This window comes from Gigantopelta aegis, chromosome 3 (genome assembly GCF_016097555.1).
Source record: "Gigantopelta aegis isolate Gae_Host chromosome 3, Gae_host_genome, whole genome shotgun sequence".
Lineage (NCBI taxonomy): Eukaryota > Metazoa > Mollusca > Gastropoda > Neomphalida > Peltospiridae > Gigantopelta > Gigantopelta aegis.
In genome coordinates this window covers 74,949,230-74,963,855 of record NC_054701.1, presented here as the reverse complement: position 1 = coordinate 74,963,855, position 14,626 = coordinate 74,949,230, and the positions used below count along the sequence as shown (strand labels likewise).

Genomic DNA, 14,626 nt, shown 5'->3' with positions numbered 1-14,626 from the left:
AAACATCAGCTGTACATATCTTTTTACCTTCTTTTTTCAAATACTGTTTGTATTCAATGACGTGCTGTGTGTATAGTGTATTGTTTTTTGTTTTTTGTATTTTGTAATTTATGTTTTACAAACTGTACCTTTGCCAATAAAAAGAAAAATAAAGAATTAAAAAAAAAACTTCTGTAAATGGCAGGGGCCTACTTCACTAAACTCTCGCGGTGCAATGCTAAAAGACTTGCAAAGAGGATACTTTGTTGTCTAGAAACCTTTGTGAATTAGGCCCCTGGTGTATAAGGCATACCAACTGTACCCTAAATTTAAGTACATGCATATCAATTTATTAGGAAGAGATAATAATTTTGGTACAAATTTTAAACAATGCCATATATTATTGCTACTTGAGCACCCCCTTTTATGAAATGATCTTAGCGCCGAGATCGTTTTGTGAAACGGGGTGTTCAGGTAGCAGTGGTATGTGGCATTGTTTTGGTATGGAACAGCCTGTAACAGAAACCATAATACAAACATTGTTATTATGTAGACAAGTCAACGAATTGTTCTTGGTATTTACACACGGTACAATGATTAAAATAATAACAACAAACAAAACAAAACAAGCAACAACAAAAACCACACCAAACAAAAAACAAACAAAACCCCAATGAATGAGCACAGATTAATGTTCCATGCATTATGAAGTATATGGTAACAGGAAGTACTGTGTAGTGTTTTGAATAGAACCTGTATTTTACCTAATTATATTACACTACACTACATTATCCTAAATTCTCTCTCTCTCTCTCTCTCTCTCTCTCTCTCTCTCTCTCTCTCTCTCTCTCTCTCTCTCGCACACACACACACACGCACACACACATGTATATATACACACACCACAGATACACACATAAAATCATACCACACATATACATCATATACATTGTATACACACACACACAACACACACACACACACACACACACACACACACACACACACACATATATATGTGTGTGTGTGTTGTGTGTGTGTGAAAAATAGATAACAATATAAACTCTTAATATTTCTACGACAACAGGCTAACAGTTTGAATATACACATGTATATGTTCTCTTACAGCAAGTTTGAATAAGCTTTGTATATGTGTTACCCCACTCCGCAATAACTCGGACATACAGATTAATGTGTTTTTGAACTATTACATTGTAAAAGTTCTCGGGCCTCCGCAATATCGTTCATAGTTAGCACACTTAGGAGATCATAATGGTGGCTGTTTGTCAACCTCTGTATGAAATGGATTATAAATAAATTAATATTTGCTCGATACACTTTCTGCGGTTCAACATTGTATCATATTGAAAGGCTAAGAGGTTTTTTTGTGTGTATATAGTGCACCGTTTACTTTTCACTGAATGGGGCATTACGTAGCGGGGAAAAAAGAAGTCTTACAAATGTCTCAAATGTAAACATCACTATCAGAGGCGTTGGCTAGGGGGGTTCGGGCGAACGGCCCCCCCCCCCCCCCCCCCCCCCACCCCGCTGAAGTAAATGGTCTGCTTCCAGAACTAAAACATACAGGTTTATACATATGGAGTTTCTGGTGGTGCAAAAACAAAATAGAAAAAGGTCCCCCCCCCAGGTCCAGATCACGCTACGCCCCTGACTATATGATCTTAACGCTAAATGTTTGCAAAAGCACACCGCTGGTGGTCGACTTTTCTTAATATGTCTTTCTTTATACATATGTATGTATATAAATGGATGGACAAACCTACAAATGTGAAAATGTAAATATACTCCCAACAAAAAAATTAAGCAACTTAAGCGTTTTTCATAAATTATCTTTTTTTATCTGTATGTCAAGCTATTTTAACAGTATCAATAATACACCATATACAAAATGCCTCTGTCAAAACACTCCCAAAATGTCAATACAATAAACTGAACACGAATGGACGTTTATCTCATTGCAATTGCAACTTTTTTTTAAATATGTCCATCCCAGATTGTTTAATTTTTGTGTGGGGTGTATAATTAAATTAGATTTTGTGGTAAATATAATACAGAAAACAGACAAGGTTAGAGTTACTGATGGCAGTTTTTAGAAAACTTTTCTTCATCCAAACATATTAAGATCATCTGTGTTATTTTCAAATGCCGAAATAAAAATATTGGTAAATTTAATTTCAAATATCGATATTCAATACACCAACAAACCAATCGACCAACAAACCAAATGACCAATAAACTAATCAAACAAGCAAGCAAACAAACAAGCAAACAGTAAGCAAACAAGAAAGCAAGCTAGCAATCACGAAGAGGGTAGCAAACAACCGACCGACCGATCAAGCCCCAAACCAACCAACAAATTAATAAAACAAATATGCAAGCAACTGACCGACCCGACCCGACCCGACCGACCGACCGTCCGATCGACTGACCAACCCGACCGAACGACCCGACCGATCGACCGATCTAGCAATCAACTAGCCAACCAACCAATTACACAACCAACAAACTTACGACCAACCAAACATCCAGCCAAGCAAGCAACTATTCAGTCAAATGAACAAAATTAACAAATAAATAAACAATACACTGATGAAGTTAGGTAAGAAAAAATCTGTCAGAGCAGAATTAACTGGGTTTTTTTTTTTTATTACAGACATGTAAAAGTTACGGAAGTATTAAATTTAATCCACTAGGGGAAATAACTCCGTATAAGATACGACCATTTAATCACTAGGGTTACCGGAATTGTCTATTGTAAACCAAGTCACTGTGATAAGGTTACACAAATTGCACAATATAACACAGATTTTATTATAGTGATATTTTTGCATTTTCCATTCAGTTTTATTAGCATTAATTTGTACTATATGTCAGGTTTTAGAAAAATATTCCACATTCTTGAAATTCCAAGCACCGAATATTCCAGTACCTTTTAGGAGCTGATGCTTTCTGGAATGTTTTGGTACTTTTTAGAATCTTCCAGTGGCTGCTATGTTTTAGTTCTTTCTAACTGTTTCTGTAGTTTCACTTTAAATATAAAAACGGAAACTTAAAATGTAATTAATTAAAATATGAAATTTACACAAACATAAGTTTAAAACAAAATATACATTGATACAATTAAACTAATGTAAAACATTAAAAAGTAATTAATTAAAATATAATAATTTACACAAACATAAATTTAAAAGATCAAAAACAAATTGTATATTTTAACAAAAATATATATATTGATACAATTAAACTAAAGATGATCATGAACAGTATTTTTGTACATAATTTGTTTTACATATTTCACAAGGATCTGTGGTTACTAAAAGTCCACCTCAAGTGTAACTTGGTCGTAAAATAGATTCCTGTTGATTGGTGATGGGTTTTTGTTTTATTTTATTTTTATTTTTTTAATTTATTTGCTATATTTTTGTTCTTTTTATTGCTTTTTGTTTTTGTTTTATTTTTGTTTTATTTTTTTAGGGTGTGTGTGTGGTGATTTGGGGGAGGGATTTCTATGTGGGGGGGGGGTTTCTATGTTTTTAAAAAATTTCGTTTTCATTTCTTTTGTCTAGTTTTTTTGGGTTTTTTTTTGGTTTGCTTTGTTGGGGGGGGGGGGGGTTGGTGTTTTTCTTTTGTCCTAAATAACACTCTATGAATTGTATATCAAAGAACGTGATATTTCTTCCTCTTTTTGTGAAAAAGACCATTTGCCTCATCTAATCGAAAACTCGTTAAGAGTAGTCGTTTCTCCACTTTGCTTTTCATTCTCACCCCAGGGGACTAGGTTTCTTCTCAACTCATTAACCCCTATCCATATAGCCCAGGCTACTGCAAATACGTGTCCAGGAAGGCGTGCTTGAACACGACACTAAAAACTAATATCACCAGCATGCAGCGGAATAAACGCCTGCAAAGAAACACAAGAGTTTGGTCTCACGCTGGTGTTATGAGATTAGCGATAATAAAACCGAGAATAGTAATTGCACGGATATTGACCAAATTGGACAGGGTCTGTAAATCGTATTGATTATAAGCGAAGCGAGCTCATAATTAATCCTAACGACTTTGCTTTTCGTTCTCGTGTCATTAATTAATCCATAACGCCCGTTACCTCTGTTGTTATGTTGAACAGCACATTAAATCGTGCAACAATAGTACAGGACACCAAAAAAGGGCAACCAAGCACAACAAGTTTTTTAAATATTTTTATTTAATAACAGTCGTCTTAACAGGAATGAAAGAAAAACTCACCCAAGAAAACGGTTCTGTTAAACATTAATAATTAAACATTTCTGACGTACCTACATACAAACAGGCATAAATACAATATATGCCTGCACGAACGCATGCACACACGCACAAATATGCAAACACACACACACACACACACACACACACACACACACACACACACACACACACATACCAATGCATACATATATTCATACGTTACATTACGATACAGTACGTTACATTACATTACATTACATTACATTACGTTACATTTGTTCTAAACGTGTAATTTGTGGTCATCGTTTATATAACTGTTTACTAGTATATAACGTTTTCGTGTCATGAAGTATAGAACAACGCGTGCTGTTTGTCGAATCGTCAACTATAGTTTGGTATTGCGTGGCGCTGAGCCGTTAGCTTCAGGAACACATATTGATGAAATTTGGCTTTTGTCATAAATCGTAATTTCAGATCGATATCTGCTAATGTCGGCCCATCGCTATTTGACGTCGCGATTTCTGTCGATACACTCCAGAAAATAAACACATTCCCAGTGTAAAGAGCATTGTCATGCGATAGGTATAGCGTGGTGTAACGGGAGATAATTGTAGTGACGTCTTTTGTGACGAGGTACTCGCCAGTGACGATGTAACTGAGTTAATGTAATCCAGGGCCGTACCTAGTCAAATGCTAGACTCAAACTGTCGGCTGTCAAGACGCAGTTGCGCTGTAATTTTTCCAACAGTCAACTGACGATGGGTGCGCTCAGATCAAGAGCTAATCGGTCGTAGAAGTCGTATATGACGAAAATCGAGTTGTAAGAGCGCTCAGTGTAGCAACTGGACAGTCGTAGAAGTCGTGAGAGCAGAAAGTTGGCCAACTTTGTCGTGGCAGTTGGTAGTCTGAACCTAGCATTAGATTGATGTGGGATGTAGTTTAAAAAGAACAGGGGCAAAGTAGCAGAGTCTTCTCAAGTTAGGCAATAGGAGGAATGCCACCCTTGTCCCCGTATGACCTAGTAGTCATATTGATTATGATGCCTAAAGCTAGATTCATACTTCATCGCCGACTCTTGTCGGCGAGTTGTTGACTCGCCCAGTTCTGCTTCTGTTCAAACCTAATCGTTATTGTTTAGTCAATTCAGTACGATTTTAACGCAGTTCATATTAAATTTGAGTGCACATTCGTTCAACGCTTTTTAGTTTACATAATTTAAAAAAATTTCAATTTCGCATGAGGTCGCCAATCAAAGTATGAATTGACCTTAATACAAGTAATAAATATTACAAACAAGCACGCACATACACATGCAGTTAAATGCAATCGGTATGGGGGGTGATTACTTCAACAGGAAACATATTTTGTCCCTCAAGCATTCTTTAATCACCTAGAGCACGCAATTTTTTAAAATGTTATTTCACAGAGACCATGTTACTGCATATTAACTCCTGTCCAGGGTAAACACGACTTATCATAATGCATAGTAATAAAAATATGTATTTAGAATCAGAGAGGTGACAGAGTTAAAGTGTTAGTCATATCAAGAGTTGTCTAGGACTAACTACACATACACACAAACACACACTTACACATTAGTACGTGCTTATATATTGTACATCTTAGCAGTTATAATTTAAAGATTGAACACATTTCTCCTCTGGGGCGAGACGTAGCCCATTTAGTGGTAAACTGCTTGCCTGGTGTGCAGTCGGTCTAGGATCGATCCCCGTCGGTGACCCATTGGGCTATTTCTCGTTCCAGCCATTGCACCACGATTGATATAGCAAAGGCCGTAGAATGTATTATCCTTTATTAGGTAAATTAAAAAGCGTTGAACGAACGCTGTTGATTAATTAATCAATGTGCTCTAGTGGTGTCATTGTTGAAAACAGAATTAACTTTAACATTTCTGTAGGGTGATGATCAAGCACGCACACATGCAAATACACGTATTCTTTAATCACCTTGCATGTAAATGTATATTACATGTACCTTGATCCTTCTTTATTTCACCATCCAAATTCCCTGGACAGTTTCATAAAAACTGATTTTATTACCCTAAACGCAAGAACGAAAACAGATGGGTTGTCGGATACTATTATTATAAATATAATTACTTATATTTTGTTTTGTTCAACGACACCACTAAAGCACATTGATTTTATTAATCATCGGCTATTGGAACAGAATAATATGAATGAATGTTTAACGACACCCCAGCACGAAAAATACATCGGCTATTGGGTGTTAAACTATGGTAAATGCAAACAAATAAAGTGATGATGAACATCAGTATAAAACTGCAACAGTTAAATGAAAACACAGTGTAAAGAACTGAGCGAAAAATACAAATATCACAGATACATGTAGGTAATATTAAAATTTAGAATAAAAGTCAGTATCACGTGAAAATTGTAATAAAACACCACATTTCGTTGTCCAAATATATCTTTTCTCGGCTACTGGATGTCAAACATTCGGTAATTTTGACATATAGTCTTAGAGAGGAAACCCGCTACATTTTTCCATTAGTAGCGGGGGGTGGGTGGGGGGGGGGGTATTTTATATGCACCATCCCACAGACAGATAGCACTGTACTGGTCGGAACGAGAAATAGCCTAATGGGCAGACTGACAGGGATCGATCCCAGACCGACAGCGCATCAAGCGAACGCTTTACTACTGGGCTACGTCCCGCCATCTTATAATTTGTTAACTCATCTCTCAAGAAAGAGTAGAAAGAATTGCCACCCCCGCCATTTAATACATTAATTTTGGACCCGACCCTAAAACTGGTATGCATATCGAGGTACACTATTGTTACGGATAACGCGGAACGTTAGTTCAGCCGCTATTGTGAGACTAATAATTACAGAGATTTATTCTGTGTGTAGGGCCTATATTGTTCCACACTGTGTTCTGTATACACCTATAGTATGGTTTTTGTTTCCACAAGCGGGTCGCATTAGAATTTTAATGCTTCTCTCAAAAGGTTTATTCAGTCAGAACATGGACTCGGTCCTGTTGTCATACCTGTATTTTTTATACATACACACATACACACAAACACACACTAATATTTTATTACTTATTGGAGACCCTCTTCTAGTCCGGTTTTATAGACATGAATACTCCCAATTAGATTGTAACCATGCCCAGCACGAACCAACATGGCCGACGTTAGAAATCCAGAGTTGTGTGGTTCTTCTCGCCGTAAGACACTGTTAAGGATCTAGTGCTGTTGTAAATCAGATTAAGTATGGAATATGACCAGCTGATCTTGAGAAAGAAGAAAATTAAGCCACTGAGAAGAGTTTCGTCTGAACCACCGCTACGTGGTGTTAACCATGGTTACCTCTTGAAAACCGCTGAAGAAATCCTGTCCGGAGATTCGGATTTTTTGTGGGAGGTTTGTTTGTGGAGAAATTGAAGTGTAAAGATTTTTGTATGTCGTTATTTGAAAGTTATATCTGTCATACACTTGCTGATATATATAGATACAGTGTTTTTAAGTATCTGATAACAGCACTTTATGGCCATAATGCAAGCAGTTAAGTGCAATTTTAGTATTACTGTAAGTAAGGTTTATAACAGAAGCCGGTGGGGTAATAACGGCGATAAGAAAAGTATTGGCGTTAGCTTTGTTGATTATAATATTTAGCTGTACATAATGCTTTTTTTCCGGTTTAAGGATGGGTAAAAACGAAGGCAAGATACAATGTTTATTGGTTGAAAGTTATTTGTAGCCTACAAGAGCTGTCAAATGCCACCTCGTAATGTTTTATTAAAAAACAAATCAAAAACAAAACATTTGGTATTCATTCCACAAGGATCACTTTATGTAACAATTACCTTTCCAAAATGGAGACTTCGACTATTGTTTCAAAGTGTTACAAAGTATTTAAAACAAAACAAAACAAAACAAAATAAATAAATAAATAAATAAAATAACAAACAAATAAACAAATAAACAAATAAAAAACGTATATGCTAAATGAACACCTCTGACAGTAACAGTTGACAGCGATCACACATGCATTCATTAAAAGTGTTATTGTTTGTCGTATTTTGCTTTAGTAACTGACGTTACAGTATGGTTAATTAAGCTTGTAACTGTAATACGTAGGTATCGGTACTGTGTGTATGCTTATTACTATTAAAACACGTGCATGTTAAAACAAGGCATCGAAAACGCTGCAGATCCCATCACGATTGCATAATCCTGTTCCTGTATGTCAAGTTTCACGTTTCAATGTTGTAATGTATAGTTTTAGTAACAATGACCTTGACCTTTGACGCAAAGAGGAGAAACGTGAACTCGTTCAACAAGTCCTGATCCTAATCCTATGTGTGAAGTTCCATGTGAATCGAATTAGATGCATGATCCTATTTCTGTAAATCGGAAGAGAACTGAAGTTGCCAGAGGTCAGGTCAGGTCAGGTCAAGTCAGGTCATAGGGCTTAACGTGCACATTCAGAGCAGTCTGTTTTAGCGTATGTCTGTCATGGGCGCAGGTGTCGACTTAAGCCGGATCCTTCGTCCAGGACAGGAAAGGAATTGGTGTGGGTGGGAAAAGGAACCACCCGCGCCGGCTAGTGCAACAGCAGCCCGACCAGCAGGGTCGGTAGCGGGCAGGGACATTTGTAGTGCCTATTGTCCCGTAAGATTAGGTCCAAAGTTTTTAATTTTTGCGCGATTTTTATGAGGTAATTTAGTGTATAATTTGAAACGGTTCAGTTAAAGTAAACTTAAGGAGCTATTTGAGTAATTTTGACTTAGTTTGCCGAATTATATATACTAGTAACGCTTTCTGGAACCTTGCCTATTAGGGGATGTCGTGATTAGTCATCCCTGGTTGCCCCCTGATGTAGCCCTTCGGTGGGCTGGATCGATTGGGTGATCGTGTTTCCGGTTCTGCCCTTAAAAGGGAATGACCGGTTGATAGTTGCTACAGCGGTGACGTCGTAATATATATATATTAGTAACAATGACCTTGTCCTTCGATGCAGAGGCGAAATGCAAACTCGTTCAATATAACGATCCTATTCCTAAATGTGAAGTAGTTTCATGAAAATCGGATAAAAATTATCTTGTTAAAGTGGTGACATCGTATTTGTATTTTTAGTAACAGTGACCTTGACATTCGACGCACAGAGGCGAAACGTAAATTCGTTAACGATATCAAACGTTATATTCCCTCGATGATTCATCATGAGATAATAATAATCAATCATATTGTATAACTAGGAGTGTTTTGAATATATATTGTAAATATTTGATCGTATATTCGTCAATTTTGTGTGTTAAGGCAAATATTAAACCGTTATTATGTAGCTGACGTAATAATATGTTTGTTTAACAACTTGGTCGAATTTATGAAGTTTGTTTTTTGCTAAACGCAGTTGATTAAGCATTGTACATAATATATAGTTATAAACGCATTTAAGTTATAAACATGCTTTGTAAGTTCGACCCCCTGACTTTTGAAAAGAAACGATGGATTACGATTTCAGAAACAGCCTCTTTAAAAATCATAAAGTCAGACAAATAGTCACAAATGACTGAATACGTATCTGTGAGCCGTGTTAAATATTATATTGACAGGCGCACCATGTAGTTCACAGACAATTTACTGTCACATTTAAATATCAATAGATATTAATCAAGAAATCCAACACAGTCACAAAAACCTAATGACCTGGAAAAGGGGATTATTTGGGACCATTGTACTTCTAAAAAACCTGCATACTGTTGTCGTGTACACAGAGATAGACCCAACGCATTTCACCAGTTTTCCGTTGATCAATACACATTTAAAATATTTCTTTATGTACGCGTGAAAACAAATTCAGACGCCATTAAATTTCATATATTGTTTAATTATATTAAATAATCTTAATCGATATCCCCGTGTCGTACTTGACCAACGTGACGTGTGGATAGGGCAGTAAAGAAAGAATCAGGGTACAATATTATACATAATATTCTCCGGCCTCGGTGGTGTCGTGGTTAAGCCGTCGGACATAAAGCTGGTAGATACTGGGCTCGCATCCCGATACTGGTTCCCACCCAAAGCGAGTTTTAATGATTCAGTGCATAGGTGTAAAACCACTACACCCTCTTCTCTCTCACTAACCACTAACAATTAACAACTAACCCACTGTCCTGGAAAGACAGCTCAGATAGCTGAGGTGTCTGCACAGAACAGCGTACTTGAACCTTAATTGGATATAAGCATGAAAATAAATTGAAATGAAATAAAAAATCTTTAGCTAAACAAAGGGGACATTAAAAAAACACAGCCAAACTCCCACACAGAAATTAAAACCCCACAAAAACAAAAAAAAAAAAACAAAAAAAAAAAAACACTAAAGGTATATACATGTATATATTTCTGAACACGATAAATGTATCGTATTGTATTAGATTGCTCCCTCGAGCCCTTTGTGTTAGCAACGTTAATGCTATTACAGGTTTATGCGTTATATACTAAACAACAAAAGAAACGCTTACACACAGATATTTATTTATATACACACACACACATACACACACACACATACACACACACATACACATACACACACACATACACACACACACACATACATACACACACACGCACACAGAGAGACACACACACACACACAAACACACACATACACACACACAGACACACATACACACACATACACACACACACACACACAGATACACACACACACACACACACACACACACACACATATATATATATATATACACACAGACATACATAAATACACACACATATACATACAGACATTCATACATACATACACACACACACACACACACACAGACATACACACACACACACATATATACAGACATACACACACACACACACACACACACACACACACACACACACATACATACATACATACATACATGGATGTCTGGATAGCTCAGAACGCATTGTGGTCAGTCAGCAATTTGCCATACGTGCCATAGGTTCGAGTCCCAGCCACGGCATGGGACAATTTGTGAGGCCAGAAAGGATTTAAATATCCCTGCGCCAGTGCATTAATATATATGTGTGTGTGTGTGTGTGTGTGTGTGGTTGTGGTTGTGTGGTTGTGTGGTTGTGAGTGTGTGTGTATGTGAGAGAGAGTGTGTGTGTGGGGGGGGGTGAGTGTGGGGGGTGTGTGGGTGTGGGTGTGTTATATACCAGCGGGCGAAGTGAGCCGAATATCGCCTTGATCAACTTGACTTCGCCCTAACATTAAACTTAAACTTAAAGCGATATCGGCGTCGTCTTGTTAACACAGTGACCACTTGCATTGTGCACAGTTGCAATTAATTCTGTCAACAGACTGTCAAATGGGCTTAAATGTTCACAAGTTATTGATAAATTTAATGATACACAAACTAACGGGATTCAAACTTATAAATTGAAAATAAATTAAAGAAAAGTAATTAATATTTGTGGTTCTTATGTTGTTTCAGCCAGGTAGTAAAATTAATGATATCATGGGTTTATGCTCTATATTTCAGTCCAGCCAGTTGGAAAGCGTGAGCGCAAGATACTCGGCCAAATATAGACGCACACCCGGAATAGCATGTCGACTGAGTGCCAACTCACCATTTCTACCACGGGTAGCTAATCTTTACCTCATTCAATCCTAAATACAAATTATAAATACATAATACACATAGAACATTTGATTGTTCTTAAAGGTACATGACCTCATTGCAACATTGTGTGATATTTCCATCTTAATCTTATGCTTGAAATAGTAATTGTTAATATCTAAACTTTTGAAATTTATTTCGGAGTGTTAATTCTTCTGCATAATCATCCTGTAGTCTACAATCTAAAATGTTCAAATCTTATCTGAAGATTAGTAAATGTTTGTGTTCGTGATCATTTGTGGTATTGTGGTTTGTCAGACACCCTGACTATTTACTTAGACGTATTTGTAAAAAGGTACTTACTAAAACTCAACATCATTTAAAAGCTAAAATCTCCAACAATAACTACGTCCTGCTTTTTAACTCTACGGAGACGTAGATACTTTTTTATATTTTTGATTAATTTGTATGTTTCGTTTATTGTCAAAAGCTTTTTTAGTATTACGATGACGTACCCATACATGTATGTACATGTATTAGTATTAATATCTTTGGTTTGTAAATTTAGTATAATGTGAATATTTGTTTATTGTATATATCGTATCTCATAATTCCCTATGGAATGGCTTATGTACTTTTATATGTTTATTTTAAATGTAATTATGTTGTACATGAGGTGAGACGTAAATAAAGATATCTGTCTGTCCTTGCAGTATCTGATTTCGCCTACACTAAATACTCCTCTGGCTATTTAATAGGTCCTTGTTGTTAGCGGTGGTCAATAACTCATTATAAAACGATAAACACTTGGTCGCTTATAATAATAGATTTTTATATACTTATATTACGCATATATTTGCATCATGGACACTCGATTATAAAGTGGCATTCATCTTCTATTATATTAGCATTGCACACTGGGTGTACAGAAATGCATATTCTAAGCAGTAGACTATCAATTCAACTATAAATACAATGTACATTTGTATCTTTTGTGAAAGGACGCAAGGTCAATTCTTTCTGTTTCAATCGTTATATCATACTCCGTCATACATGATGTTCTGTGTAAAAAAAAGGTATGTTTTTGTTTTTATTCACAAGATCATAAATTGCTCTGTTTTATATTATGTATAAAAATCGTACAGACATTGTTTAAAGTTGAAGTATTTGTTAAACATGCATTCATTGCCATTGATTTTTGTGCATTATGGCGCTTATGGTTTCTCACTTGTTTCGTAAAGAAACATTTGATTATTACCATGCAAACTTTTATCAAAAATATCATACACGTATAATAAAACATGTCTAAAATTCCTTTTATTCATATTTATTTTAGTCGTCTACCGCTGATTGTCTGAAATGTCTTCTTCGAGTTCCACACAGAAAATGTGAATCGGTAAGTATTAGCGCCGTTTATTTTTATTTTTTATTAGTCAATATATATATTAGAATGTCACTATATATATATATATATATATATATATATATATATATATATATATATAAATTCAAATGAAGCTTGTTATCGATGTGCCACTAGAGTGCTCTATACTGTTACAGTTGAGCGGTTACATATATATATATATATATATATATCGTGACATTCTAAAGTAATCGTAATCGTAATCAATTACTTTTGTCAAGTAATCGCCCAATCACTATTTTGACAAATGCTCATTCGACTCCGCGTTGTGCAAAAATACGGCCCCGACCATGTATTATGATTTTGTGGTTCAGATTTGTAACACAAGTTTATAGTTTTATTTAAATCAGTCGAGAATATCTCAAGTTACATTATAATGATACTTGTGATTCTACATATCGCGCAAGTTTGTTTCTGTTATTAAAAGATAATTTCCGAGAAACGCAAAAGTCGTTAAAATGGAGATAAACGCAAACATTGCTCGTTAAAGGTTCACATTATTAATACACAGTATATATAAAAAAAAATACATAAAGATTACATGATTAAACATAAAAAAAAAAATACAACCCCAATTAGTAATAAAGCGACTTTTTGTAAAACATGTGGGGGAAAAAACTGATCCAGTGGATTTGACCCGCATCTGACTTGTGACGTTGCATCGGGTGAATTTCACTCATTCAATTAGTAGGTTAGCATGGTGACAGCATGTAATAATTCTTCGGAAAATAGCTCATTCTTATCGGATGTTAGTTTGGACATTTCGGACTTGTCCCATTTGTCTATTTATTCTAATGCTCGATTGGTGATGAAGAAATGGAGAAGGAAAAAATCCGTTCGGGGTACTTCCCTAATAGTTTGAACCAGAGTTCACCGACGATGATCCGGCGAGCCAAATGCGGTCAGCCTATTTGCAGCCCGGAGCCCGAATGTCGCCCGCAGACAAAAACAAAGCTCGACTGTGGCTGCCGAGGTGTACATTGTTCATATTTGGATCAAAGATACATCTCAGCATTATGTATTGATATATGTTAAACAAACAAAAATGTAGAAAAAATATTTTTTGAAAAAAATCGCATTAACATTCGGTAGGCCTATCTGATTTTGTCTTCGGGCGATGTTCGTGATTTCGTTATGTACATCCCGAACATGAAAAATGCGATTTTTTCTAAAACATATTTCTCCTACATTTATTTGTATATTTGTATGCCGTTTGATTTCAGCACAAGTATATCCGGGTGGGCGGTGGTTATCGCCATGGTTACTGGTACGTCAAGTGTCTGTTGGAGGAACTGGAGTTACAGAGACGGAAGGAGGCGCTCAGACTGCAGCGACTGGACGTCATCAAGGAGAAAAGTTA

At 36.1% G+C, this 14,626-nt stretch overlaps 1 protein-coding gene across 1 annotated transcript in view; it reads left to right on the top strand.

The window, feature by feature from the left end:
* LOC121368836 overlaps positions 1-14,626 on the top strand; it is a 105,933-nt gene that overhangs the window by 14,337 nt on the left and 76,970 nt on the right. Inside the window, exons 3-5 of the mRNA XM_041493582.1 lie at positions 11,766-11,867; positions 13,180-13,239; positions 14,490-14,622. Coding sequence (XP_041349516.1) covers positions 11,766-11,867; positions 13,180-13,239; positions 14,490-14,622 — 295 coding nt within the window. The remainder of the gene's footprint in view (positions 1-11,765; positions 11,868-13,179; positions 13,240-14,489; positions 14,623-14,626) is intronic.